The 27,071-nt window shown below is 49.9% G+C and overlaps 1 protein-coding gene across 4 annotated transcripts in view; it reads left to right on the plus strand.

Annotated features, from left to right (window-relative positions):
• The window catches only part of SH3PXD2A (SH3 and PX domains 2A), a 257,697-nt gene that overhangs the window by 85,666 nt on the left and 144,960 nt on the right, over positions 1-27,071 (plus strand). For all 4 annotated transcript variants that reach the window (XR_010341754.1, XM_012439465.3, XM_012439467.3 and 1 more), the window contains exon 3: positions 6,241-6,316. Coding sequence is in view for 3 of the 4 variants with exons in the window: in XM_012439465.3 (XP_012294888.1) it covers positions 6,241-6,316 (76 nt within the window). In the remaining variant the exon portion in view is untranslated. The remainder of the gene's footprint in view (positions 1-6,240; positions 6,317-27,071) is intronic.

Genomic DNA, 27,071 nt, shown 5'->3' on the forward strand with positions numbered 1-27,071 from the left:
CTTGTGTCGATGTGTAAATCACAAAACACGGTGTGAAGTGCTAAAATAGGGAATACAAACCGGAAGTGCTGTGAGAATTCAAAGAAAGGAGGCATGACCTCTGGCTGAGATAGCCAAAGAAGGCTTCCTGTGGGAGGTACCACTTGTAAAGTCATCAAAGAACAGAAGGGATAAGGGAAGTACATTTCAAGCCACAAGGGGTGCACACTTTGAGAAAAACCACACTTATCATTATTGTCCCTCTCTTTTTCTGTGGTGTTTGCCAATGTGTCCCCGTCATGTAACACAGGGACTGCTTAGTCCTCAGCTAAGTGGAATGAACAAATGAATTCTGAGGTTTCCCGCGATCTCTCGTGGTCCCCACAGAGACTGGGTGGTCTCACCTTTTTTTTTTCTTTTCTTTTTTTTTTTTTTTTTTTTTTAAGAGAGAGTTTCGCTCTTACCGCACAGGCAGGAGTGCAGTGGGGGAGATCTCGGCTCACTGTAACCTCCGCCTCCCGGGCTCAAGTGATTCTCCTGCCTCAGCCTCCCGAGTAGCTGGGATTACAGGCGCCCGCCACCACGCCCGGCTAATTTTTGTATTTTTAGTAGAGACGGGTTTCGCCCTGTGGTCAGGCTGGTCTTGAACCCCTGACCTCAGGTGATCCGCCCGCCATGGCCTCCCAAAGTGCCGGGATTAGAGGCGTGAACCACCGCGCCTGGCCGTCCCTGTCTCTTTTTAAGGAGAATTTCTGGAACAGGAAAGCCACCAGCTTTTTGTAGTAATGCACTCTTTGTTCTTGAGCTAGATAGAAATGGGCACAATGGATGAAAGTTTGAGGATTGAGGTCCGAAAGCTGGAGTCGCTGGGAGCGCCACCCTCTGGGAGCTCCACCCTCTGCGGGGGGCGAGGAGCCGGCCTCTTGGCTTACAGATGTGCCCCAGCTAGGCCCGCCCGCCCTCGCCTCTCCCCAGCGTGGATTGCTGCGGAGCCCTGCCCAGGGAGAGCTGCCGAATCAGCTTTCTCTGGCTGTAGCCAGCGCGTGGAGCCCAGCTGTCCCCTATCTCTCACACGATCCACCCTTTAGATAAACAGCCTGGCCTCCTCCACAGACTGCGAGGTTCTGATGTGGTTGCGAGGGCCTCCATTAGCCAAACGCCTCTCACTCCAGCCAGGACCCTGGCGATGGACCCTGCTTTTCCTCCAGCCCGAGTCGGGCCCGTGTGGGAGTGACGGGGGAATCCACTTCCTGCCTGCAAAGGTGGCCCCGCAGGACTCTCTGCTGGGCGGGGCCTTCCTGCCTCACCGCCCCGCGCCCGGGCTTCCTCCTCCCAGAGGGCGGGGCAGCCGGTTCTGGAGACAGCCCCGGCTCAGCCCGGATTGTTTTATCTGTGGAAACCAGACCTGCAAATTGGGTACTGACCAGGTTACAGAGTCCGCTTCGCGGGCTGCCCGGCCTCCTGGGAGGGTGACATCTGCACTCTCTCTCACCGCCCGCCACTCTGCCGAATTGAGGGCCGAGATGCTGAACTGGGCAGCTGCGCCAGCTGCAAGCGCCACACGGAGTGAACTTGGCCGCGGTTGTTTGGCTTGCTCTTGAGTCTGAGCCTGGAGATTTGCTTTTGTTCCAAGTTGTCTTGCGGGCCGAAAAGGTGTCCCGTCCCTAGCAGCTAATTAGCTGTGCTTCGGTTTTCCGTGGCCAGTGGTCCATGAGGGTGAGGGATGACTGACAGGGACAGCAGCCCCAGGACTCTGCTGGCTTAGCCTGGTGGTAGGATTAGGTGACAGGTGTGGCTGGGCTCAGCACCTGAGGTCCCACCCAGACCCACTGAATCAAAACCTGCCAAGAGCCGTGGATGCATGTGGAAGGTTGTGAAGCCCGGCTCTAGAGCTAGCTCCTGAGCTCCTTCATGTGAAGGCTGCGGGGGTGTGTGTGTGTGCAGGCTGCAGGGGATGTGTGTGTGTGCAGTGTGTGTGGTGGTGGTGTTTTGACAAAGTCTCGCTCCGTAAGGCTGGAGTGCAGTGGTGCGATCTTGGCTCACTGCAGCCTCTGCCTCTCAGGTTGAAGCGATTCTCCTGCCTCAGCTGGGACTACAGATATGCACCACCAAGCCCAGCGAATTTTTTTATTTTTTTAGTAGAGATGGGGTTTCGCAGGCTGGTCTGCAAACTCCTGGCCTCAAGCAATCCTCCAGCCTTGTCCTCCCAAAGTGCTGGGATTACAGGCATGAGCTACCACACCCAGCTGCGAGGCTGCAGTTTAACTTATTTCTAGCACCTAAGGCAGAGCCTGACGTGGAGAAGGCGTACAGTAACTGTTCCTGGAGGAAAGGAATGATGAGTGCATGAGGCCTGCCCGCCTCCGCCCACTCCTCATGGCACCACATTCCCTCTGCACTGTGACTGAGAATTGCAGGCTCTTAGGTCTGAAAGAGATGGAGGAGTCAGAACATAGGCATGTCAGAGCTGGGGGAAGAAAATGAAAAGTTTTTGTAGCCTAACTCCCTCAAGCCCCGGAGAGATACAGCAGCTTGGATGAGGTACCACCACTTGTGTGGCACAGCTGGTCACCTTGTTTTGGGAGACAGGTGGTTGAGAAGAACAAATCATTCCACACCTGGGCCCATGTTGTTGGGCCCACCATCTCAGTACCTCTTCATCAGGTACTACTTCATCAGAAATTGGAGCATTTCTCAGAGTCCCAATAACATGTAAGTTATCCGTTTATTAATTCTCATTCTTCTTATCGAAAAGATTTAAGGTACTTATTTATAAACATGCATAGAATACAATAAGATAAAAAGTAAAAAGGAATACATTGGTATTAAGGAAACGTGCACAGATGCGTGAACGAGGGTATTCACTATAGTGCTATGTATAGTAGTGAAACGTCAGAAACAATCTAAATCTCCAACAGTAGGGAGTGGGTAAATACACTATGGCTCATCCAGACACTGAAATTCTGTGTCCCGATTGAGAACACTGACCGGATGCAGTGGCTCACGCCTGTAATCTCAGTGTTTTGGGAGGCCAAGGTAGGAGGATCGCTTGAAGCCAGGATCTTGAGAACAGCCTCACAGTGAAATCCCATCCCTACAAAATAATTTTTTACACTAGCTGGGCATTGTGGCACACACCTAGTCCTAATTATACCAGAGGATGAAGTGGGAAGATCACTTGAGTCCAGGAGTTTGAGGCTGCAGCAAGCTATGATTACACACTGTACTCCAGCCTGAGCAACAGAGTGAGACCCAGTCTGTCGAGAAAAAAGAATGCTGATACGAAAATATTCATTGACATGGAAAAATGTTCATGATATAGTGTAAAAGTATTGTTGGGTTCATTTTATTTGCATGCATGGGAGAATGCCTAGCAAGGATAGATGGCCCAAAATATTAATGTCAGGGGAGAGATTATGAGCGATTCTTACTCTCTTTTTGACCAGCCACTGCTTCTGGAACTTCTAGTTTTTTCCCTTAGTGAACATGAATTACTTATGTCATAATGTAATATAGAAATGAAATTTACAAAAACAATATGGGTGAGGAAAATGGGAAAAGGAGAAAACAGAAATCCTAATCTGTGTAGAATTTATATGAAAATGAATTAACTTTAAAAATCCTTTGCTGAACATGAAGGTGTAGGAAAAAAAAAGTCCTGTTTATAGTGTGATGGCCCAGTTGCTGTTTTTATGCATAGCAGGTAATTATTAAATGTTTGAGAGTTTGACTTCAACATTGAGAACTCATGTGGCCAGGCGCAGTGGCTCACACCTGTAATCCCAGCACTTTGGGAGGCTGAGGCAGGTGGATCACTTGAAGCAAGGAGTTCGAGACCAGACTGGCCAACGTGGTGAAATCCCATCTCTACTAAAAATACAAATGTTAGCCAGGCGTGGTGGCGCACACTTGTAATCTGTTATGAGAATCGCTTGATCCTGGGAGGCAGAGGTTGCAGTGAGCTGAGATCATGCCACTGCACTCCAGCCTGGGTGACAGAGCAAGACTCTGTCTCAAAAAAAAAAAAAAAGAAAGAAAGAAAAGGAAAAATTCATGAGCCAGCTTTTGCTAAATATCCATCTGTATTCAGGGAAGTGAAAGTTAATCATGCTGCAGTCTCTGTCTTGTTTTGAATGGAATCACCAGTGACCTGCCCTTCATTATATGGGATCTAAATAGCCTGGGTATGTTGGGTAATTATTGTGCAAGAGACAGTTCTAAAATTGTGTATTAGAGCTGGATGGATTGGATGAAGGGATGGATGGATGGATGGAGATACACACACACACACATACACACATGCACACGCACACACATGCAGAGTCTAGCCTAGGACCGTGCTATAGCTTGGATATTTGTTCCCCCCAAACCTCATATTGAAATTTGATACCTAGTGTTGGAGGTGGGCCTAATGGGAGGTGTTTGGGTCACTGGGGCTGATCCCTCATAAATAGTTGGTGCTGTCCTCCTGGTAATGAGTGAGTCCCACGAGAGCTGGTTGTTAAAAAGAGCCTGGCACCTCCCCCTTGCCCTCTGCTTCCTGTCTTGCCCTGTGATCTCTGCACATGCCGGCTCCCCTTCGCCTTCCGCGGTGAGTGGAAGCAGCCTGAGGCTTCACCAGATGCAATAGAATTGTGTGAGCCAAGTTAAATAAGCTTCTTTTTTTGATGAATTACCCAGCCTTGGGTATTCCTTTATAGCAACACTAAACAGACTTTCACCACCTCCAATGCTAACATCTTGGTCCAAGTTGCCTTCAGCAGGATCCTAACTGGTCTCCCTGCTTCCACCCTGTGGTCCATTCCCTACACCATAACTAGAGCCGTCTTTTCTAAGTGTGAAGCAGATCATCTCTCTCTGCACAGAACCCTTCAGGACTTCCCCTTCCCTCACGATAAGCCCCGAGTCTTCACCACAGCCTCACTGGGCCCTCCATGCCCTGGCCCATCCTGCCTCTCAGATCTCATTGGCTGCTCCTCTGCTCCTGGCTTATACTGCTCCGGCCACATTGCCCTTGTCAGGTTCTTTGCATGTCCTGCTTCCCTGCCTGAAAGGTTCTCCCTCTCCAGTGTAGCTTGCTCCTCGCCCCCTGCAGGTCTCTGCAGAATTGCTAGCTCGGGGTCAGGCCTTCCTTGTCGCCCTATATAAAGTGACAACTTGTGTTCTGTTCTAGTACCTTATCCTACTCGATTTTCCTCTGCAGCACTGATCTGATCTTCCCTTGCACATGACGTATTTATTTGTTTACTGTTTGTCTCCCTCCACTAGAGTGTAAACTCCCAGAGGGCAGGGATTTTGTCTGTTTTCTTTACTGCCCTTTCCTTAGTGCCCCATGCTGTAAAGTGCATGCTCAATATATATTTGAAGGACTGATTAGACTTCAAAGATCATGTGATTGATCCTTCTCATTCTACCAAGGAGGGGCCTGAGGCCCAATCTTGAGAGGCTCCATTCCTTGCCTGAGGTCACACAGCTGGGGCAGCAGGACTAGATCATGACTCCGCTCCTGCCTGTGCCTCGGAAAGGAGATCAGCCACACACAAAGGGGCCCTGGCCTCATCCATCCTGTGTCCTGTGCGTTTTTCCAGTTTACATAGAATTTCAGCCCAGAATAGCAAAGAAAAAACAGTTGTTTCTCCAGAACCCTGGAAACTCTTCCAGTGGGTCTGTCCCTGGAAAAACAGCAGCGATCTCAGGGTGGGAAGGTAGGAAGCAGAGGAGTGGTCTTCCGGCAGCGGGGGCAATGGGATGGATTTGGTTTTGCAATTAAAATAACAGCTGGGTCTGTTTCCACAGCACAGTTCTGGAAGGTGGGTGGTCTGTCTAAAGTATCAGGTGGGACCTTCCCCCATCCTGGCCCAAGAGGGTTTGGATGGCCGGTGGCTGAAGGATTCACACCACAGATGAAGTAGGAAAGAAACTGGGCCCAGAGGAGCCTCTGGAAACTCTATGGGAAGCCTGGCCTGAAAGCCCCTGGTCCCCACTCCAGCCTTCCTCGGGTCATCTGCTGACCCCTCCCCCTGCACTCCTACCCACTTCCTGAGATTGGTCAGTTGACCTCTTTGATGCAGAGAGAGCTTTGGCCTCCTCCCTCTCATGCCCCATGTGGTTTGTTAATCATCTGTGAAATGAGGGATCTCAGGCGTCACTCATCCATGTGAGGACAGTGGGGCCCTGGAGCAGTGGAGTGGAGTGGGGAAGGGATGATGAGGAACGTTCTGGTCTTCTGAATCCTGTCCCTCTGTCTGTCTGGCTTCTCAGATGCAGCTTTTGGATAAGTTTCCCATTGAAGGTGGCCAGAAGGACCCCAAGCAAAGGATCATCCCCTTCCTCCCAGGTAAGCATTGGGTGGCTCCACCCAGGGATGGGGATAAGTGGGGAAGGATCGATCCTTCCCTTAGAGGGAGAAGAGGCTACGAAGCAGCAAATTCTGGGCCAGGCATGCATGGGAATATGCACGTGAACAATTCCCCCAGGGGATTTGGAAGCTCTGGATTGTGAAAGCCTCCGTCCTCCAAATGGCTTCTCCCACCATTGCGAGACCGTATCTGCTGGCTCTTGGCCTGTAGCTTCCGAGGAGTTTCTCAGACTCCTGTACTTGGGTTTCCTTTTCACAAAAAGCACAGAGAGACCAAGTTCTCCTGTGAGCGGATGCAGAGCCGCAGGCTGAGCTCTTTGTACTGACTCCCATTCTAATCACAGATAGCACTCTCCCTGGCTTCATCTCCTTCGGTCCTCACGTTGCCTTATACAGAAGAGGCGGCTTACAACATTTTGGAGTGTGTTTAAGGCATTCAATTATGTTATGTAATTTAGAGGAAAGCTCAGGTGTATCATAACCTGTTATTTTGATGATGTCTTAAGTGTGTATAGAGATTTATAGCTTCGGAGTACTTTTTTGTTATTATATGCACATTGCCATACTGAGGCATGTACTACAATCTCCCACAGTGGATGAAGATGTTGGGTTCAGACAGGTTAAAGAACTACCCATAAACCAGGCGCAGTGGCTCATGCCTGTAATCTCAGCACTTTGGGAGGCTGAGGTGGGTGGATCATGAGGTCAGGAGTTCGAGACCAGCCTGGCCAACATGGCGAAACCCCGTCTCTACTAAAAATACAAAAAAATTAGCTAGGTGTGGTAGTCCCAGCTACTTGGGAGGCTGAGACAGGAGAATTACTTGAACCCAGGAGGCAGAGGTTGCAGTGAGTCAAGATCACACCACTGCACTCCAGCCTGGCGACAGAGGGAAACCCTGTCTCAAAAAAACAAAAAAACGGAACTGCCCATAAAAGTGGCAGAGCTGAGGCGTAAACTCTGGCCTCCTGGTTCGTGTCGAGCAACACTATCTCCTGGCTCTCCAGAACCCCTGCCATTCTCTAGGAGAGCTCCCTTCACAGTGGGCTCCCCCTTGGGCTCCTGCTGGCCCTGGACCTGTGCAGGTCAGCCTCAGGACCACAGTGATCAGTCTGACCTTGGCAAGAAGCAGGGCCTGCATCTTGCTAACCCCTGGCATGCTGCCAGCCCACAGCCAGTACCTACTTGCTGATTTGAAAACAAATGTAGGGGCACCTCCCTCAGAGAGTGGCTCCTCTCGGAAAGGCGTTTCTCCTGCATTCCTCCATCCTCAAAAGCAGCGAAATATGTGAGTGCCTGTCACCGCCTGTCCCCGGAGTCTTATGCTATATATAGCTAGAGATAATTTAGCTACAAGGAAGAACTTCTAAATCCCACAGTTTGGGCAAGACCGGAACCAGTCAGCGAGGGCGTAGGGAGTCTCAGCCCCTGGCCTCCCTCCATGGAGGCACCGGATTGCTTCTCCATTCCTGGCCTAGTTTGTATGGGGTGACTTGCGTGCCTTGCTTGGCTTTGCACTGGGTCTTGAATGGAATGTCCAGCATCCAGGTTGGTGACAACCTTAGATGGTGCTCCAGTAGTGTCTAGAAGCTCGGTGCCAGGGTCTGGTAGCCTAGCTGGGACGCTGTGGGCACACGCGTCCTAGAGGCAACCCGAGGCCACAGCGTGGTAGCCTGGCCTTGGGGCACAAAGGTCGTCTGTTCGCTCCAGAAGAATGGGCTTCTTGGACGGTTGCGATGGCTCATGCCTGTAATCCCAGCACTTTGAGAGGCTGAGGAGGGTAGATCAGCTGAGCTCAGGAGTTCAAGAGCAGCGTGGCCAACATGGCGAAACTCCGTCTCTACTAAAAGTACAAAAATTAGCTGGGCATATAGTGGCTCATGCTATAAGCCCAGCTACTCAAAAGAGATTGAATCCTCAATCTCAAGGTTCCACACCCAGGAAATATAGCCAACACCAGAACTGTCATTCCTGACCCCTGGGTCAGGGCTCCCTTTCACATCAGCTGCCCGGGAGCCAAGAACACAACAGATGCCACAGGACTGAGGACCTCTCTGACCTTCAGTTTCCTCTTATGGGATTGCAGTGAGGATTCAAAGAATTTATGCAAAACACTGGGCACCATGTCTATCTTACAGTAAATACTCAATAAATGGCAGCTGTTAATTAAGAAAGTCACCTGCCCCCACACCCCCACACCACCGTCATCTACTGGGCAAAGTCAAGAGTGGGGACACCTTTCAACCCCCGTGCAGATGTGACCTGTGCGTAGAAGGTGATATTGTCAGGAGGAATGAGGCTGACTTGCCCCCACCCTGTGCCCTCCTTTTCCTGGCTTGGCTTTTTTCCTTGCCTTTCTCCAGCAGGGTTCCCTCTGAGACTCTTCTGTTCGGCTCACTCAGTCTCCAGGACTTCAGATTGGACATTGCTGGCCATTTGGAATCCTACCCTGAGGCTCCCAAGCCCTGTCCCTGGCCTTCCTCCTGCTCACTAAAAACTGCCTTAACCCTGTCATGCTCTGCTCACTCCTTAGCTCGTTCATGAAGGGAAAAGACTAAGGAAAAAATCACCCAACACACTCAGAACCTAGCCAGGGCAAGCTGAGTGGGTGTGAGGATTCCCCATCCACCCCCACTGCCCTGATGCACAGGAGTCCCAGGAGGAGAGGGTGTCAGAGAAGGGCAGTGATGAACATTGCCTGTCTTGAGTCAAGATCCTTAAATGCAGAGCCTGAGGCGAGGATTCAGCTGCATGTGGCTTTTGAGGTTCTACTCTCCTTTGAATTTCTTGTGGCAGGGAAGGAAGCAGGATGGGGCAGGGGAGGAAGTGAGGCAGAAATGTGGGTTCAGCTAAGTCTAGCCTCCACCTGGTCCCATGGGGAGCTCTGGAGGTTGAATGGCACCACAGAACTCTCCCATCTTAGAGGACAGCTTTTATACCCCTGCTCCACACATCAGTCATCCATTGTCTGTGGGTTGCCTCCTCCTCCAAAGGGTGTGGAGCATGAGCATGGGGGCTCTGATGGCCAGGGACATGCATCTGAAGAAGGGGCAGCTGGGACCCCTAGCAGCAGCCCACACTCACAGCACTGATGGGAGAAGCCTCCGCTGGTACAAGGGCTCTGGACAGCATCTGTTCTGCACACTAACATCAGCTCGGGACTCTGCTTCTGCTTCCCTGCCTCTAGGGAGGGTGTCTGAAGCCACCTGCCAATTCCCCCAGGCTTACCCTCAGCAGCAGTGACTCAGCAGAACCCCAGAGAACTTGACAGTCTCACAACCCAGAGAGGATTAGGAGGCAGCCTTGGGAACAGCCTTCCCAGCCCTTTGCCTCACCTGAAATGTCAGAGCAAGGAAATCCCAAGGGGTGGAAGCAGAGCGCACCCATTATTTCCAGAAAGGTCTCAATTTCAGCTCCAGAGATGCTGGAACGTGATGAGCATTTCTGCTGCCCAAGTGTGGGGGCTGGGGGATGTGCTTGGAGTGTTAGGACAGCTGATTTGCTTTGGCCCACGTGGCTGCAGGCTCACGGCTGAGGGCTCATAGAATTTTGACTGGCTGGTGGAGCTGACAGAGAAAGCAGCAGAATTAGAGAAGAAAGGAGCCCATGGCTTGGTTACATGCTTGCCCATCTGCCAGTCAAATCCTGGCAGAAAATCTCACACATGGACCATAAGTCTTGGGACCTAGGACACAGGCTTGTGATGTGTCTGGGTGGTATAATGGCCAGAATTCAGGGTCAGCCTGTAGATTTAAAAAGTGGTGAGTGCCCCAGGCTCCTGTGGTCAAAGGCAGAAGCTCCATCCCTGGAGAAGCTGACTCAGGCAGTGCCCATGGGCTCTTGGGGGACAGATGGAGGGTTGTGCAGTGGTGCTGCAGTTGGGGCTAAGGATTGGGGGTCTGTGAGTAGGGCCAACAAGGTGGTAGAGTGGGGAGCCAGTATGCTGCTGACCCAGGGATCTCACATTTCATATCCATCAAATCCTATGTAAAAGTTTATGGGGTAACTGCCCATGAGAGAGCCCCCAAATGGTTTTCACCAGGGATAGAACCTGCTTTCTGGACCCTAGAAGTGAAACTCCTCTGTGCCTAGGACCACCAGCCTTTATGAAGTCCGCAGAGTCCTAGGAGGGCTAGGAGAAGCTGAGGACCCCATGAAGGACTGGCAAATCTCCAGCAAGGCATCCTGGGAAAGAAAACCCAATAGCTTCATGGGCAGGAAGAGGCAGAGAGTTACTTCAGAGCCCAGACACCCTCAAGAGTGGTGGTGGGGGCAAGGGGTAGAGGGAAGGGAAAGGAGCCCCTCCAGGCCTATGCCTCCAAACCCCATCTTATGTGAGACTGAGGGAGACACGCCCTTCTCTTTTGCTGGCCTTTGCAGCCTCCCTTTCACAAGGCCCTTATCCGCTTCCGTCATGTTTCTATCATGAGGCTAGATGAGGGGGCTTTGTTAAGACATGTTGGGCGCGATGGCTCACGCCTGCAGTCCCAGCACTTTGGGAGACCGAGATGGGTGGGTCACTTGAGGCCAGGAGTTCCAGACCAGCCTAGCCAACATGGTGAAACCCCCATCTCTATTAAAAATACAGCAAAAACATTGGCTAGGCATAGTGGTGCTGTAGTAGCTGTAGTCCCAGCTACTCAGGAGACTGAGGTGGGAGAATTGCTTGGACCTGGGAGGCAGAGGTTGCTTGCCAAGATCGTGCCACTGCACTCCAGCCTGGGCGACAGAGCGAGACTCTGTCTTTAAAAAAAAAAAAAAAAAAAAAAAGCCTTACTGATTGCTCCTGGTGTGTGCCTAGCCTTGTCCTAGCACTGTGCATACCTTCTTCCCTCCAGTCTCACTGCAGGTGGCTTTATCCCCATTTTAGAGAGAAGTCAAATCACTCTTCACTGTCACTGAGCCATACTGTGATTCTGGGGCCGTATATCTTTCCTTGGGCAAGAAGGAATTGCCACAAGTGTTTCAGCTAGACTCTGTCTTTGTCCCTCCCTTCCTGCCTCCACACCTCTCCGGTTAGGGACGTGAGAGGTTCTGCCTGAGACAGAGCAGACGGTCCAGTCCCGCCCTCAGGCTGTCATTGCTATCTCGTGTTTCAGGAGTGTTCTGTGTGGGGAAGCAGGTGGCTTGAACCTCACAGGGACACAGGTGACCTGTAAGGGCTCTCTCATTCTATTGAGTGGCCGAGGTAATTACTCACCAGCACAGAGTAATTGACATATTTCTTGCAGTTAAACCAATTAACTTATTATTATTTTAATGATTACGAATAAGATAGCCCAAGGCTTTCAGAGCACTGTCTTCATTTAATTATGATCTAACAGGTTTGGCTATTTGGTTTCCTAACAGCATTTTTAAAAACTTTTTATTTTGAAATAATGAGAGACTCACAGGAGGTTGCAAAAATACTAGGCACTCTACATCCCCCGCTCCAGTTCCACTGCTATACTGCAGGGTGGCTGGCATGATTCCCATTTTAAGGAGAGGTCAAATCACTTTTCACCATCACATCACTTCCCTGCAATGGTAACATCTTATGTAACCGCAATATGTTATCAAAACCAGGAAATTAATATTGGCACAACTCAACGAACTAGACCACAGGCCTGAGTAATTGATTTTTATTTTATGGAGGTGGAGAGTGCTATTAAACAAGCATGCCAGCTGGGATCTAGGAAGGAGGCAGTGGTTTGATAATAGTCCCTAAGAAACTCCACTCCCAGGCCCAACCTCTCGGCATTCCCAACCTCCACAAAAAGGCATATTCCAGAAACCTGTGCAGCTTCAGCTCTTTGAAACAAATAACATTATCTTTTAGGTGTCCAAAGTGTTATTCTATTTAAAAGAGGCATGTAATAAATCCTGTTGCAAAGCAAGGAACTTTTTTTTTCATTTTCTTTTAAGTATTCATGGCTGGGCACAGTGGCTCACGCCTGTATTCCCAGCAACTCAGTAGGCTGAAACCGGAGGATCACTTGAGGATAAGAGTTCAAGACCAGCCTGGGCAACATAGCAAGACACTGTCTCTAAAACAAACAAACAAAAAACGTATTTTTACTCCAGCTCTCTTTTGATTAAAAATAAAGTATTCATCTTTCCCTGGTTACAAAATATATATATATATATTTTAATATATACATATTGTTTATTTTAAATATTGTGTGTGTGTGTGTGTGTGTGTATATATATATATAGATAGATATATATACACACACACTTTTTTTTTGAGACAGAGTCTTACTCTGTCACCCAGGCTGGAGTGCAATGGCACAATCTCTGCTCACTGCAACCTCCACCTCCCAGGTTCAAGTGACTTTCCTGCCTCAGCCTCCCAAGTAGCTGGGACTACAGGGGTGTGCCACCATGCCCAGCTAATTTTTGCATTTTTTAGTAAAGATGGGGTTTCACCATGTTGGTCAGGCTGGTCTCGAACTCCTGACTTTGTGATCCACCTGCCTCAGCCTTCCAAAGTGCTGGGATTACAGGCATGAGCCACTACGCCCAGTCCACTTGTTTTTTTAAATGCATATACATATTTAATACATATGAATATATATATATATATATATATATATATATATATATATATATACACACATAAAATACATATATATATTTGAGACAGAGTCTCGCTTTGTTGCCCAGGCTGGGGTATGGTAGTACAATCACAGCTCACTGCAGCCTCCACCTCCAAGGTTGAATCTGTCCTACCACCTCGGACAAGTAGCTGAGACTACAGGTGCATGCCACCACACCTGGCTAATTTTTGTTCTTTTTGTAGAGATGGGGTTTCATCATGTTGCTCAGGCTGGTCTCAAACTCCTGGACTCAAGTGACCCACCTGCCTTGGCCTCCCAAAGTACTGGAATTACAGGTGTGAGCCACTGCACCTGGCCTGGTTTATATACATTTTTATACTTTGGGACTTCTCATGTTCCTCCAAGTTCCATAGGTATAATAAGACAGGCTCAGGTGAATGCCTGCACATGCAGTGAGTTACGTTATAGGAGGGGAGCCCACATCTTTTTATAATGGACAGTTAGCAAACCTGCCCTTTTGCTCTGAAGATAGACACTATCGTTAGTCCAAGACTATGTGCAAACCTGCCGTATGCTCCAGAGCAAGGGACTACCTCTGTCTTCAAAGGCTGTTTGCTAGGCAAGCACCTTTGAAAAGATCATCCAAAGCAAAAAGCAGTTACTGCCTTGTTTACAAGACATATACAGCAGCAGCAGGCCCAGGGAGAATTGACTCACACGTGGGCCTTGGCGCTTTCTGAGGTCTCTTGAGTTTTGGAGGGGTTTGTAGAATCAAGTTCCTTAGGACATTAGGCCAAGCGTCGTGGGGTCACCAGCCTCTCAGGGCAGCCTACTGTTTACTTAGAATTTTCTGCCTTGTTTTAGAAGACGATTGTGGAAAATCCATCTCCTGTTGCCTGTCCTGGGATTGGAGTAGATTTCCTGTGTATCCCGAGTTTGCTGGCCCGAGGAGACTCCCCAAGAGGAAATGGTCGTTACAGCATGAAGTAGAGTGTGTAGCTGCTGATGCAAAAAGCCAACAACTGCGACCAGGGACTGAGGGACTTCAGAAGCCAGGCAGTGGGGCAGAAAGAGCTGCACTCCCTCTGCAAAGGCTGTGCGAGGTCCTCTCTCACTAGCAAGCCATCTGTGTCTCTGTGCTGGCTGGCACTGGGCCTCTGGGCTTCCAGAAAGCCCTTCGCCCTAATAGCTGAGTTAGTCCCATGCATAGCTATCCATATCCCCAGACTGATGAGTCATGGAGAAGCGAGATTGCTTAGGGAGAAAAGTGAACCTAGAACCATAATCAAGGTAGGCGCTGCCAGCCTGCAGACAGCCTCGTGACCTTGTGAGCTTAGAGGTATATTTTTAGTCGGCAGGCATGCTTGGTTCTTTTGTACTGACTCGCCAGTTTACATAACGGCCCCTTAATGAAGAGGCAGTTTGGAGCCACAGTGCAGAGGGTGCTGGGTGAATTGGAAGCATGCTCTCTGGGGCCTTCCTCTCCCAGCCCCCAGAGCCCTGTGCAGCAGATCCGGTATTTGTTCCAGCGTAGAAGGAAGCAGGGGAAAGGGATGTCTTCAGCTAGAGCTGGTCCATGGCTCCCTCCCTGGGCTGTAGGTGTCTGTGTGTGTCTCCACCAGGCACCAGCTGAGAAAGCCCTTCCTGAAGGGTCCTCAACGCTACGGCTCAGAGATTTCACCAGAGACTGCAACCCCCAAAGGAGACAGGTTGAGAAGTTTCTGGGCCCCACAGGTGACCTGGGATGTCAGGAAAAGCCAAACTATGTGATGGAGAAGGAAAAATAAGGTCTGTTCGTAATTCTTGGGTTTAAAAAGGTCAGCAAGATGATAGGCCTGAGAGGCACCGTGTGCCATCTTAGACGCAGCTTGCCTCCAGCCTCCACTGGAAGTATCTTGTCTTCTCTTGCTGTAATTACTGCTTCTCATCCCCCAAAATCAGTCTCCCACTCTGTAATCTAGACAGGCAGTTCTCAGGGCCTGCTGTCAGCAGCTGACTCTGAACACAGTGTGGAAGAAATATATTCATTCATTTCTATCGCAGATATTTATTGAACACATACTATGTGCCAGCTCTGGCCACTGGTGATATGACTGAGAACAAAGTAGGCCCGGCTGTGGTTCTCAGGAAGTTTACCTTCCAGTGTGGGAGTCAGAAAGCAGACAAATAGATGACCAATTTGCAAGAGTGACGAGTGCCACAAGGAAAAATAACCAGGTCATGTGGCAGGTGCTGCAGCTCAAGACATCTGAGATCAGGTGGTCGTAAAGGGCTTCTTTGCAGAGGTGACATCTGCACTGAGTAGGCATGGGATCATCGGGGCCCAGGGGTGCCAGGCTTGGGAGACAGCAACAACGGTAACCTTGGTGGGAACAACGGCGTGTGTTTGAAGAACAGTAAGAAGTGTGTGGAACAGTGATGAGGGCTGAGTCACCCAGAGACAGCTGGGCAGATAGGACTTGTGGAGCCAAGAGACTCCAGAACAGCTCCACCTGTGTGTTTGTGAGCTGTGCCACCTGGCTCAGTCACACGGATTCCAGGCTCTGTTGCCTCATCTGTCAAATGGGTTGATCATGGTATAGTCTGGGGTGATGTCACGAGCAGTTAAGGCATGGAAAGCGCTGTGTGGGCTGCAGCAGGAGAGGGCTGGTGCTGCAAACCTGTCTGTGCACGTGGCGGCTTTGCCGCAGGACACAGATACGGGGTTTCCTTTGCTCTGCCCTTGGCTTGCCCTTCGCTCTGTGCTGAGTCAGCTCTTCCCACCGCAGCCCAGGCACAGCCGCACTTCCTGCGGTTCTTTCCCGGCCTGTGGTAACTTGCATAGCAGCAAGGAGCTTGTTTCTAAAGAGCAGACGACCCAGATGGCTGATCTGGGCTGAAAGGTGGGGGCCTGACCTCTGATCATGTGGCAGTGTCACTGTCACTAGCTTTGCAGGCTCTCAGCTGCAGAGCCTCCAGTTCTCGCAGGGAGTAACATGCTTTGCAGGTGTAAGCTACGCAAGGGCTTTTTTCACTTTTGAAATGTAGATCTGTCTCCCAAGCCCTTCCCGTGTGACATCCCACATTTCAAGACCGGGAAAAGAGCCAGGCCACCTTGTTAAACTTGCTGTGTGCCTTCCCAGTCATTCTAGAAGGGAATCAGCTCCTGAACACCTACCCCAGACCCTCTGTCCTGGATGGATTGTATCCTAGGTATCTTCCCCAGAAACTTTCTGATCAGGGCAGAAAAGCCTGTCTCGTTTCATGATCCCAGTCTGTCCGTGTCATCTAAGGTGCAGAAAATGCACCGGGCCTGGGTCTCCGGTGTCCTGAATTCTAGTACCCCATGCTAATCAGCATGGCACAAAATTGAAGAAGTTAAATTTGAGCAATCAGGGATCGCCTTGCTTGTTGGCAAAGCCACCAGAAAGTGGCAGGCATGATTTCAGGCCTTGGTGACACTCCTGTCCTTTCCCCTCCAAGCTCTCCCCCTGGAAATACATTGTTTTCTTGCCCGATGCCCAAATGTCCTTTGACAAAGTCAGATCCTTTCCCTCCATGCTAAGAGAGCACAGTTACACCCTGGTGTCTCCACGGATGGTGCTTCCAGCCAATTCACACTCTAGCGTAGATGGCTGACTGGATGGTTACTGGGACGAGGGTTGATAGAGGTGAAAGGGCAGAAGGCAGCTGAGGCTGGAGACGGAAGAAGGTGCTGGGCCTCAAAGGCCTGTATGGAATCCGGAGAAGGGGCTGTTGGGAGCTTTCATGGAGTGGAGAGGACCAGCTGGGGTCCTGGAGAGGCAGGTGAGAGGGCAACAGTGGCTTGGCCTAGGCGGGGCCCTGGGTAGAGGGAAGTCGACAGGTCTGTCTTAGAGGAATAGCCAAGAGGCCATGCTGAGGGATTGAAGGTACTGGGGAGGGGAATGATTATGCTTGCAGCTCTGGGCAGCCCTGGCCAACATGGCAGAAGGAGCTTTTCACAGCACCACCGCTCCCCACTCCTGCCTGTGGGCTGCCTCCTTGGGGGTGAAGGGAAAGGGCCTCCTTCCTCCTCCCTGGGGTGGCCGAGGCCTCTGGAGCATATGAAAGGTGCTTTGTGGTGGGCAGCCTCCCTCCCCAGGAGCCTCCGGGCACTGGGCACTCTGGTTTCCGGGTCCAGGTTTCACTGGGGGGTCGGGAGGGGCAGCAGCAGGTGGCCGTGGTGGAGGGGAACACTGAGGCGCATTGAGGGGGAGCTCCAGCCCCCCACACCTTCTTAGGAGGTGACGGGTATTGGAGGTAAATCCCCACAGTGTCCCTGGCCTAATCCCCCACACTGCCCTCCAGGGTCAATTGGACCCAGGCTCAAGGACAAAGCCCCAAGCCAGAGCCCTTCCCTGGCAAGGACTGAGCTGGCTCTAGGCATCGCCTGTGTAAACTGATGTGTCATTCATCCAGGGGCTGCCTGGCACCCAGCAGTCCCATCATTCTGGGCCCTGAAAATACCTCCTCTCCCTTCACCTCCACAGTTCCCAGGACTGGTATCCACTGAGGAGGCCCCAGGATGCCAGGCTGCCTGGCCTCCAGACCACAGTCGGCCCCAGGGGACTGGCAGGCCTGAAGATGGAGCCTGTTCACCTGAATGTACCTTCAGAAGGGAAGGGAGGAGGCAAATGCGGAGGGTGGGGATTGGCTGGTGACCTCACCTGTCTCTACCTGTCAGGGACAGCATGGCCTGGTGACCCCCATACAGGCTTCAGCCACTAAGATCAAAGCTCATGCGAAGTAAAGGGGCTGGGTTTCTGTTTCTCCCCAGGCCCAAACACACAAAGCCAGATTTCGCCTTGGTGAGGACACATTTGGGTGGATCTCATAGAGAACTTCCAGGGACGGGAAGAACTTCCCAGCGGGCAGGGGCTGGGTTCTGAGCCCTGGCTTTGGGCTCCTTCAGATCTGGGTTCACACTTGGGCTTTTTACTTGGTGCTACTTGTCTGAACCAAAACTCTGCTGTTTTCTGTGGCTGAGATGATTAACTATTGTACTTCCATAGTGGAGGACTTAGAGCCAGACAAACCTGGGGTTCAAATCCCAACTCAGCAGGCTGGGCACAGTGTCTCACACCTGTAGCCCCAGCTACTTGGGAGGCTGAGGCAGGAGGATTGCTAAAGCCCAGGAGTTTGAGACCAGCCTGGGCAACATAGTAAGACCCTGTTTCAAAAAATTAAAATTAAAAGAAATCCCAACTCAGCCTCTTCATAGTTGTGTGACTTTGGGCCAGTTTTAATCAGTTTAATTCTGAACCTCTGTCATAATCCTCCGAAATCCCTCTCAGGTTGTTGAGAGCATCAAATGAAATGTCATCTGAAAAGCACACAGTAAGCCCCCAACACACAATTGTGATTTGGTGATTTTTTAGCATCAGGTCCCTAAAAAAATGGTGAGCTGTCTCTGGGATGGTTTGAATGCAGCCTCCTAGAATCCCTTCCAGGAGTGAGGTCTCCTAGGAGTGCAGTCTCACAGCCTTGTGTGTTTTAAGGATTGCTATTCAGAATGTGGTCCTCAGATCAGCAGCAGGTGCATCATCTGGGAGCTTGTTGGAAATGCATACTTGGCCTCACCCCACACCTGTAAGTCACCATCTGCATTTTAACATGCACAGGTGATTTTTATGCACCGTAAAGTTGGAGAAGCAATGTTTTAAGGTCCATCACAGCCGTTCTATAAGAGGTCTACTGTGTCTTTTTTTTTCCTGAGACGGAGTCTTGCTCTGTCGCCCAGGCTGGAGTGCAGTGGCGCGATCTCAGCTCACTGCAACTTCTGCCTCCTGGGTTCAAGTGATTGTCCTACCTCAGCCTCCTGAGTAACTGGGATTACAAATACGCGCCACCACGCCTGGCTAATTCTTTTGTATTTTTAGTAGAGACGGGGTTTCATCATGTTGGTCAGGCTGGTCTCGAACTCCTGGTCTTGTGATCCGCCCGCCTCAGCCTCCCAAAGTGCTGGGATTACAGGCGTGAGCCACCATGCCTGGTGAGGTCTACTGTATCTTTATGGCAGTCTTGGTGCTTGGTTAGGTTCAGTTCATTCACATAATATGAACAACTGAGCCTGCAATGCTGCAATGAATCCATTTCTGACTCAAAGTAGAGACGCATGGGGAGATGAGGCTTTACAGAGGTAACTTGGTGAAGGCTGGTTTCTTGCCCTCATATCCTTACACACACCTGAGCTGCCCACCTGTTTCTGTTATTCAGTGGGAGGGCGTCATGAGTAACAGCCCCCTGTCGCCATCACTAGCCCAACCAGGAGGATGCTCAGGCCCCAACCACATGCCCTCATCAGATGTAGGTCAGAACATTCTCTCTCCCCTCCCTTCCAAGATGGGGTGAAGTTTTGGGCCAAGGAGCCCACTAAGGTTTTTATTTCAGAAGTTCCCTGATTGGAGATGGGCAAGACTGGCTCGTGAACGCTCTGTGGTTTTGAAGACACCATGGCATGAGAACATCTAAAGCTTATGTCTGGAGTTATGTTGTACTATTAGGAGGGAAAACAGGCTCTTGTATGGAGTCTCTGGAAAAAAGTGAAGTCAACAAAATAAAGTGAAGCCAAGCATTGTGGCATGCTCCTGTGGTCCCAGCTACTCAGGAGGCTGAGGTGGGAGGATCACTTGAGCCCAGGAGTTCGAGGTTACAGTGAGCTATGATCATGCCACTGCACTCCATCCTGGGTGACAGAGTGCAATCCTGTCTTTAAACAAAATTTGTTTTAATTTTAAAAAAGAAAAAAAAACAAAGTGAAATTTGAAAAACAAGAGAACAAAGTGAATTTGAAAGGAGCTTATTTTGCTCTTCTCTATAAAATAATCGTTGCAGACCTAAGCTTCAAAATAAAGGAGCCGGGGGATGGGGGGCGGCATAGGTGAGATGAGTGAGTGACTGGTAATTTGGTGGCCAGGTGATTCTTCTCTGATTGGCACATTTTTTACACTTGGCCTCTTGTTTCTGATCTGAAAGATGAATTATACAGTTTAATAGTTGGTAGTTGGTGAAGTTGGCTTAAGTAAGACCTATGTGGTCTTGCTTACCAGAAAGACTTGCTCCTGAAAGAAAGAGGGTGGAACAGCTGTTCACGATATGAGCCCAGTGGTCCAGAGATGTTGAATTGACTGTAGGGAGGAAGTTGCAAACAGCTTTCTAAGGAACTTTGTGTGAGGCCTGGAACTTTAACAAGTTAAACTATCATAAATGAGAGAGAATGTCTACTTAAGGATTATAGCTACTATTTATTAAGCATATACTTCTGCCAGATACTGTGCAAAGGGTTTCATGTGCTTATGTTATCTCATTTAATGACAACTCTACTTGACACATGAAGACTCACAGGCTAGAATGGGTGCATGACTTAGCCAAGGCCACTCAGCTAGTAAGAGGCAGAGCTGGGGTTCAAACCTGGTTCCCTCCACTTCCAAACTTCCAAGCCCAAGCTCTTAATAACTATTTTTTATTCTTTTTGTTTGTTTGTTCGTTTGTTTGTTTTTGAGATGGCGTCTCACTCTGTCACTCAGGCTGGAGTGCAGTGGCACAATCTTGACTCACTGCAACCTCTGCCTCCTGGGTTAAAGCAATTCTCCTGCCTCAGCTTCCCGAGTAGCTGGGATTAGAGGTGCCTGCCACCACGCCGGGCTTTTTTTTTTTTTTTTTTATTCTTAGTAAAGACAGGGTTTCACCATGTTGGCCAGGCTGGTCTCAAACTTTTGACCTCAAGTGATCTGCCTGCGTCGACCTCCCAAAGTGTTGAGATTATAGGCGTGAGCCACTGCACCTGGCCTTTGACCAGTATTCTTTATGTCCTTGCCACAGAGTGGGATTGCCCAAGATGTACTGTCTGGAGATTGACAGTTAAGATTTGGTATAAAATGGTGGGTATTTTGCCTACACCAGGGTGTTTGCATATCTTTAAACATTGTTTCAAGTTTTATCTCCTTTATACACACACACACACACACACACACACACACACACACACATTAGAGGTTGATCAATGTTTTCCTTTTAATAAAGTATCACATTCTTATGGTAAAGGTTTTAGCTAGATTATATTTTCTCAGTTACCTTTCACTTAATCTGTCAACATCTACCACCCACCTCGTGGCAGATGCTGGAATTGCAGGCATAGTGTCCAGACGGAAATAATTGCATTCTGGAAAGCTGGCTTTGGAAACCCAAACCTGTGAAGTAACTATGTAATGATAGTCATCATAGATGTTATTTTCTAAACCATGATTCAAAAGTACTGAAAGCAAGGAAGAAAGATGTCCCACTTTACTGTTATCTTTCTATGTGACACTAAAACTGAGAAGTTTTCCTTTGAGGCACCAAATAGAACCTTAGGAAAAGTCACCGGGTTTTACTTACTCATCCCTAAAACTTGGTGAGGGAGGAACTCTGGGCCTGAGGTCTGCTTTGCTGTCCCATTTCTTTTGCTGCCACTGACAGCAGTTTCTCCAACATTAGGATGTTCTTCTGTGCATTGTAATAGATTTGTATTTATTAGTTCAGAATCCCCCATAAGGATGGGTCACAGCCCTTCTCTGAGCCTGAGTTTTCCCCCATCTGTGAAATACAAGGATTGGACTTGATGCTGCTAGGTTTTCTCATAGTCTCAACATTTTGTGATCTAACAACTATTAAGACCAAAGGAATAAATACCCGATAATGGAATATCATGCAAAGGGGAAAAGATTTTAGGAGAACATGAGTCCTCTAGGCCTGCCTCAAATCCTACTGTACTGGCAGAATGTGGCTGCCTCTGTATAAGGCCAGCCTTGTGCCCTTCCCACCCCCTGTTCCACTCCCCCATTTCCTTTGGAAGTCAGAGAAAGCCCCCTTGTCCTGAATGTTTCCCTGCAAAGGGCTCCTGCTGAAAGACTGCACACACAGGCAAGACTTTGAACCTTCACCTTTGCCCCTCACTGACATGGTGAAAAAGGGTTCTTATCCTCCCCACTCTAGGTTTGGGGAGGCGGGGAATCAGCTAGGGTTAGTAGGAATTCAATGAAAATATAAATAGAAACATGGTCTATAAATAACAGTGCCCCAAAATATCAGGAGGCATGAATACTGGCTGGGCAGCAGACGTCACAAATCACGAAGGCCTGGACAGGGAGTGCGGGTTATTCAGTTGCTTTGGTGTCTCTCGGGATGCTTCCAACTTGCTGGTGGGCTTGAAGAAACCCTCTCTCTTTCTGGGTTCTAGAAATGTCCTCTTTGTTGCCTCCCTTGCACCCATCTCTAGCTAAACCTTCCTTAACACCGCCTGGAATTAGATCTGGTGCTTAATCCCAGCAGCATGTGACTTGGGGAAACTCGGAAGATATCGCTGAGCTTTAGTTTTTTTATCTGTTCTCATGAGGATTTTAAAAGCTGGAGATTTTGAAGAAAAGGAACCGTATCTCATTTTATCTTGGTTAACAGGGTGGAACCTGAGGCCAGATAGCCTGGTTTCATATCCCCATACTGTTCCTTACTAGCTGTTTGGCCTTGGAAAAGTTACTTAACTGTGCTTCAATTTCCTAATTAAATGGGAAGAATAATGGTATCTATATGTTGGGCTGTTGGGAAGAATAAGTCAGTTAATATTTGTACAGTGCTTAAAATGGTGTCTGGCACATAGTAGACCTATATGAATATTTACTAAGCAAAGAAACAAATCTATAGATCCCCTGTGCCTACAGTGGTACCTGGTATGTAGTAGCTGCTCAATAAATGTGTAGCATGAATGACTGAATGACCTGTCCATCTTGCAGTCATTCAGTAAGATCATGAATGAATTCTTTCCAGGCCACAAAGTTCTGTACAAGTGAAAGTGGGAATATTATTCTTACCTACTGGGATGCCAGTTTGACAAGGGTTAAAGGTACACTCCCTCATTATCCTTATTCATCTGCTCTGCCTTGCATACTCTGCGTTCTGTTTGTCTGGGGAAATGCCTGGAGATGAGACAGCTCAGTGATAGAAAAGGTCTGTTTCCCACTGCAGCGTTCCGCAGCAGTGCCAGCCCCTCTGCATGGCCCAGCACTGCCCTACCCTTCTTAGCGTTAGGTCCTCGTTGTGGGTGGTGCTGACAAAGTTTTCCCAGGAAAAGCAAAGCAAAGCAAGCTCTTAAGCAGACAAACGGTTGGTTGCGTAGCATTTTGCTATATGCAGATTTTAAATATAAATAAAAGAAACAAACCAACAAAAGCCCATGTCCTTCAACAAAGCAACCTGAATGGACACGGCAGAAAGAGCGTTGACCCAGGAGTCAGGTGCCGGGTTCTAGGCTCAGGCCTGCCTCAGCTTATGTGGAGGGTAGGGACCATCCATCAGCTCTCTGAGCCTCTCCAGGTCTGGAAGGTGTTGGATTCTCTTGGTAATTCTCAGCCTCAGAGGTGTGTGAGAATCACTCAGGGGGCTCATAAAAAAGGCAGACTCTCACCCTGTCCATCCCCTTCCATTCCAATTCAGGGTGTCTGGGCAAATTTTAGGAACTTCATTCATTACCAATGCTCCAAATATCTCTGATTCAGGTAACTCAGGGACTCTGACCTCCCAAGAGCAGTGCTAGGCCTTGTCGTAGTTACCTGGGTAACAAATCATCCCCAAAATTAGCATCTTAAAACAACAGTAAAAGGCCAGGCACGGTGGTTCATGCCTGTAATCCCAGCACTTTTGGAGGCCAAGGTGGGAGGATCACTTGAGCCTGGGAGTTCAAGACCAGCCTGGGCAACATAGAGACCCCTATCTCTACAAGAAATTTTTAAAAATTAGCCAGGCATGGTGACACACATCTGTGGTCCCAGCTACTTGGGAGGCTGAGGTAGGAGGATCACTTAAGCTTGGAGGTCCAGGCTATAGTGAGCCAAAAGTGCACCACTGTACTCCAGCCTGGGCAACATGGCAGGACTCTGTCTCAAAACAGCAATAACAACAACAATAATAAAAATTTATTATCTTGACATAGTCTCTATGGGCCAGGAATTCAGGAACTGCTTAACTGGATGGTTCTGAGTCAGAATCGCTCATGAGGTTGTAGTCAAGATGTCAGCTGAAGGCGTGACTATAGTTAGAGGACTCGCCTGCAAGATAGCTTGTTCATCTGGCTGGCGGACCGGCGCTGGCTGCTGGCGGAGGCCTCAGCTCCTTGCCACATGGATCTCCACAGTGCTGCTTCAGCATCCTTACAATGTGGAAGCTGGCTTCCCTCAGCATGAGCATCCGAGAAAGAGATGAGGAAGGCAGTTACAGCCTTGTTAGAATCTAGCCTTGTAAGTCAGACGATTATCCCACAATATCCAATTGCTTCCACAGGTCAGCCCTGGTTAGTGTGGGAGGGGACCACGAGGCAAGAGCCCCCGGGGCCATCTTGGAGGCTGACTTCCACAGGCTCCTTTGAGCCCTCAGCTCTATGAAACTCTGTTAGTGGATGGCAGCTCTTGTTGTTGGGTTAGGATTTGTAGAAATTGGAGGCAGGAAAGACAGTCATGTTGGAGACCCTAGCAAACGCAGCCGGTAAGCACAGAAGCCCAGAAGCTTACAGCCTATGTCTTTAAGCCAGAACCAGGCTGCCAGCTCAAGTGCCCTTAGAATTCAGCCTGGCCACTGAGTTACTAAGAGAAGGTGGGCAGAGCATGACGCTCTCAGAGCTTAGCTTTGACTTCAGAAGGTGAGGGGGCTGGACGAGATGGCCTCTGGTGTCACCTGGTCTTCACCCATGAGCCACATGGACTGTGGTGTGAGTTCACATTGTATGTGCCCAGCCAGTGACCAGCCCCAGGCTGCTCTCCGAGCTCCTGACCTGTAGGGTTAAGACTTGAGGAAGGCCAGGCAAGGTGGCTCACACCTGTAATCCCAGCACTTTGGGAGGCTGAGGCGGGCGGATCACCTGAGGTCAGGAGTTTGAGACCAGCCTGACCAATATGGTGAAACCCCATCTTTTAAAAAAAAAAAAAAAAAAAGACTTGAGGAAGGCCAGGTGTGGTGGCTCATGTAATCCCAGCATTTTGGGAGGCTGAGGCGGGCAGATCACCTCAGGTCAGAAGTTCGAGACCAGCCAGGCCAACATAATAAAACTCCATCTCTACTAAAAATACAAAAATTTGCCAGGCACGGTGGCACGTGCCTGTAGTCCCAGCTACTTGGGAGGCAGAGGCAGGACAATTGCTTGAACCCAGTAGGTGGAGGTTGCAGGGAGCCGAGATCGTACCACTGCACTCCAGCCTGGGTGACAGAGCAAGACTCTGTCTGGAAAAAAAAAAAAAAAAAAAAAAAAAAAACTTCGGAAAGAAGGGCTTGGGGCAAGTCTGAAGGTGCTGGTGTCTTCTCAGCGTGAACATTCTGGTCCTCGCCTTGGAGGTCCAAGAACTCAGGTATTTCTGCATATGCAACTATAGCAGCTTCAGTCTGCTCTGTGTGGCCATTCAGTCTCTTTGGCACCTTTCATAACCCCCACCCCAGGGACTTCCCAGCATGCGTCCTACGCACATACCCCACTGGACTCCCTTCAGCTTCTCGGATGTGCCTGTCCCTTCAGTCTCCGGGCCTCTGCTCAGGCTTCTCCCTCTACCTGGAACACTCTGCCTGCTCCCCTTTGCCTGGCTCACTCTCACCACTTCCTCAGGCCTGTCTCCCTCCTGCATGTGCCCATCACGGCTGACACATCACAGCGCAGTGCCCACACAGTGTCCTCTGCGAGGGCAGGGACCGTTACCATCACACCCCAGCTCCAGCGTGGTGCCAGCATTTGAGAGGGAGCAAATGAGTGCTGTGTGTGAGCCCTTCTTTCAGGGATGGGGTAGGGTTGAGATGCACCCCGTCGGGAAAGCTGACCACAGGATGCACAGCCTGGGGTTCAGGGAAAGGAAGGAAGACAGCAGAATCATGAAGAGCCTAGGCACGTTCAGTCGGCCTGAAGAAAGAGACCACGGCACATCCAAGCCCAGCTCCGCCACTGACTCACTGTGTGGCCTTAGGCAGGGCACTCAGTTTCTCCTACCTTCAGTTTACCCATCTGTAAAGTGAGAATAACAACAGCACCCAGTACGTAGCTCAGAGGTTGTCATGAGGCTCAACTATCATAATAAATATCAGGTACATGGCACAGGGCTTAGCACATACCAAGTGCTCAATGAATGTCACATCCTCTTATGTGACTGTCACCATCCTTGTGGGAGAGGGTGGGACCACAGAAAATGCTGCTGGGAGGTTGATGAAGAGAGTGGACTGTCTGGGCTCAGCGTTGCCAACAGAACCAAAAGCTCAAGAAAAGCAGACTTGGCCGGGCGCGGTGGCTCACGCTTGTAATCCCGGCATTTTGGGAGGCTGAGGCGGGCAGATCACAAGGTCAGGAGTTCAAGACCAGCCTGTCCAATGTGTTGAAACTCCATTTCTACTAAAAAATGTAAAAATTAGCCGGGTGTGGTGGTGCATGCCTGTAGTCCCAGCTACTTGGGAGGCTGAGGCAGGAGAATCACTTGACCCGGGAGGCAGACGTTGCAGTGATCCAAGATCATGCCGCTGCACTCCAGCATGGATGACAGAGTGAGACTCCATCTCAAAAGAAAAGAAAAAGAAAAAGAAAAGAAAAGCAGACTTTGGGCCAGGCGCAGTGGCTCACGCCTGTAATCCCTGAACTTAGTGGGTTGCTTGAGCCCAGGAGTTCAAGACCAACCTAGGCAACATAGTGAGACTGCATCTCTACAAAAATAATAAATAAACAAATACAATGAAAGCAGGCTTTGGTGGACAGTGTCCATTGCAGGAGAGCCAGGCAAACTTCCTGTGGCTGGCCTGGCCAGGCCTGTGGTTTTGGGCCCTTTGCCGACGGGCCTCTGCTTCCTACAGCTTTTCGTCTTTCTCAGAAGTGATCGGGCATCTTTCAGCATCATCGCTGCCACCCAAGACTTCCATCCCCCTGCCCCACAGCCTCCTCACCTGGCTGGGCCTTTGTGCGGTGTCTCTCTGAGCCCCAGAGGCCTTGTGCCCGTCGCCCAGTCCCCACACTGTGGGCCATGCCACAGGAAGAGGCTGACGGGAAGCTCTGCCCAGCGTCCCACCGTCTTTCCTGAGGGCAGCCTCCCCTGGAGGGGGGAGCCGAGGGTACACAGGCTGAATGGGGCCCTTTATTCCCGGCTCCCACAGGGAGGGTGCAGAGCCACTGCCCACCACGCCCGCCACACCCACACCCACATACAGGA

Source organism: Aotus nancymaae, unplaced genomic scaffold (assembly GCF_030222135.1).
Source record: "Aotus nancymaae isolate 86718 unplaced genomic scaffold, 86718_ANA_hifiasm-v0.15.2.pri h1tg000010l, whole genome shotgun sequence".
In the NCBI taxonomy this organism is placed as follows: domain Eukaryota; kingdom Metazoa; phylum Chordata; class Mammalia; order Primates; family Aotidae; genus Aotus; species Aotus nancymaae.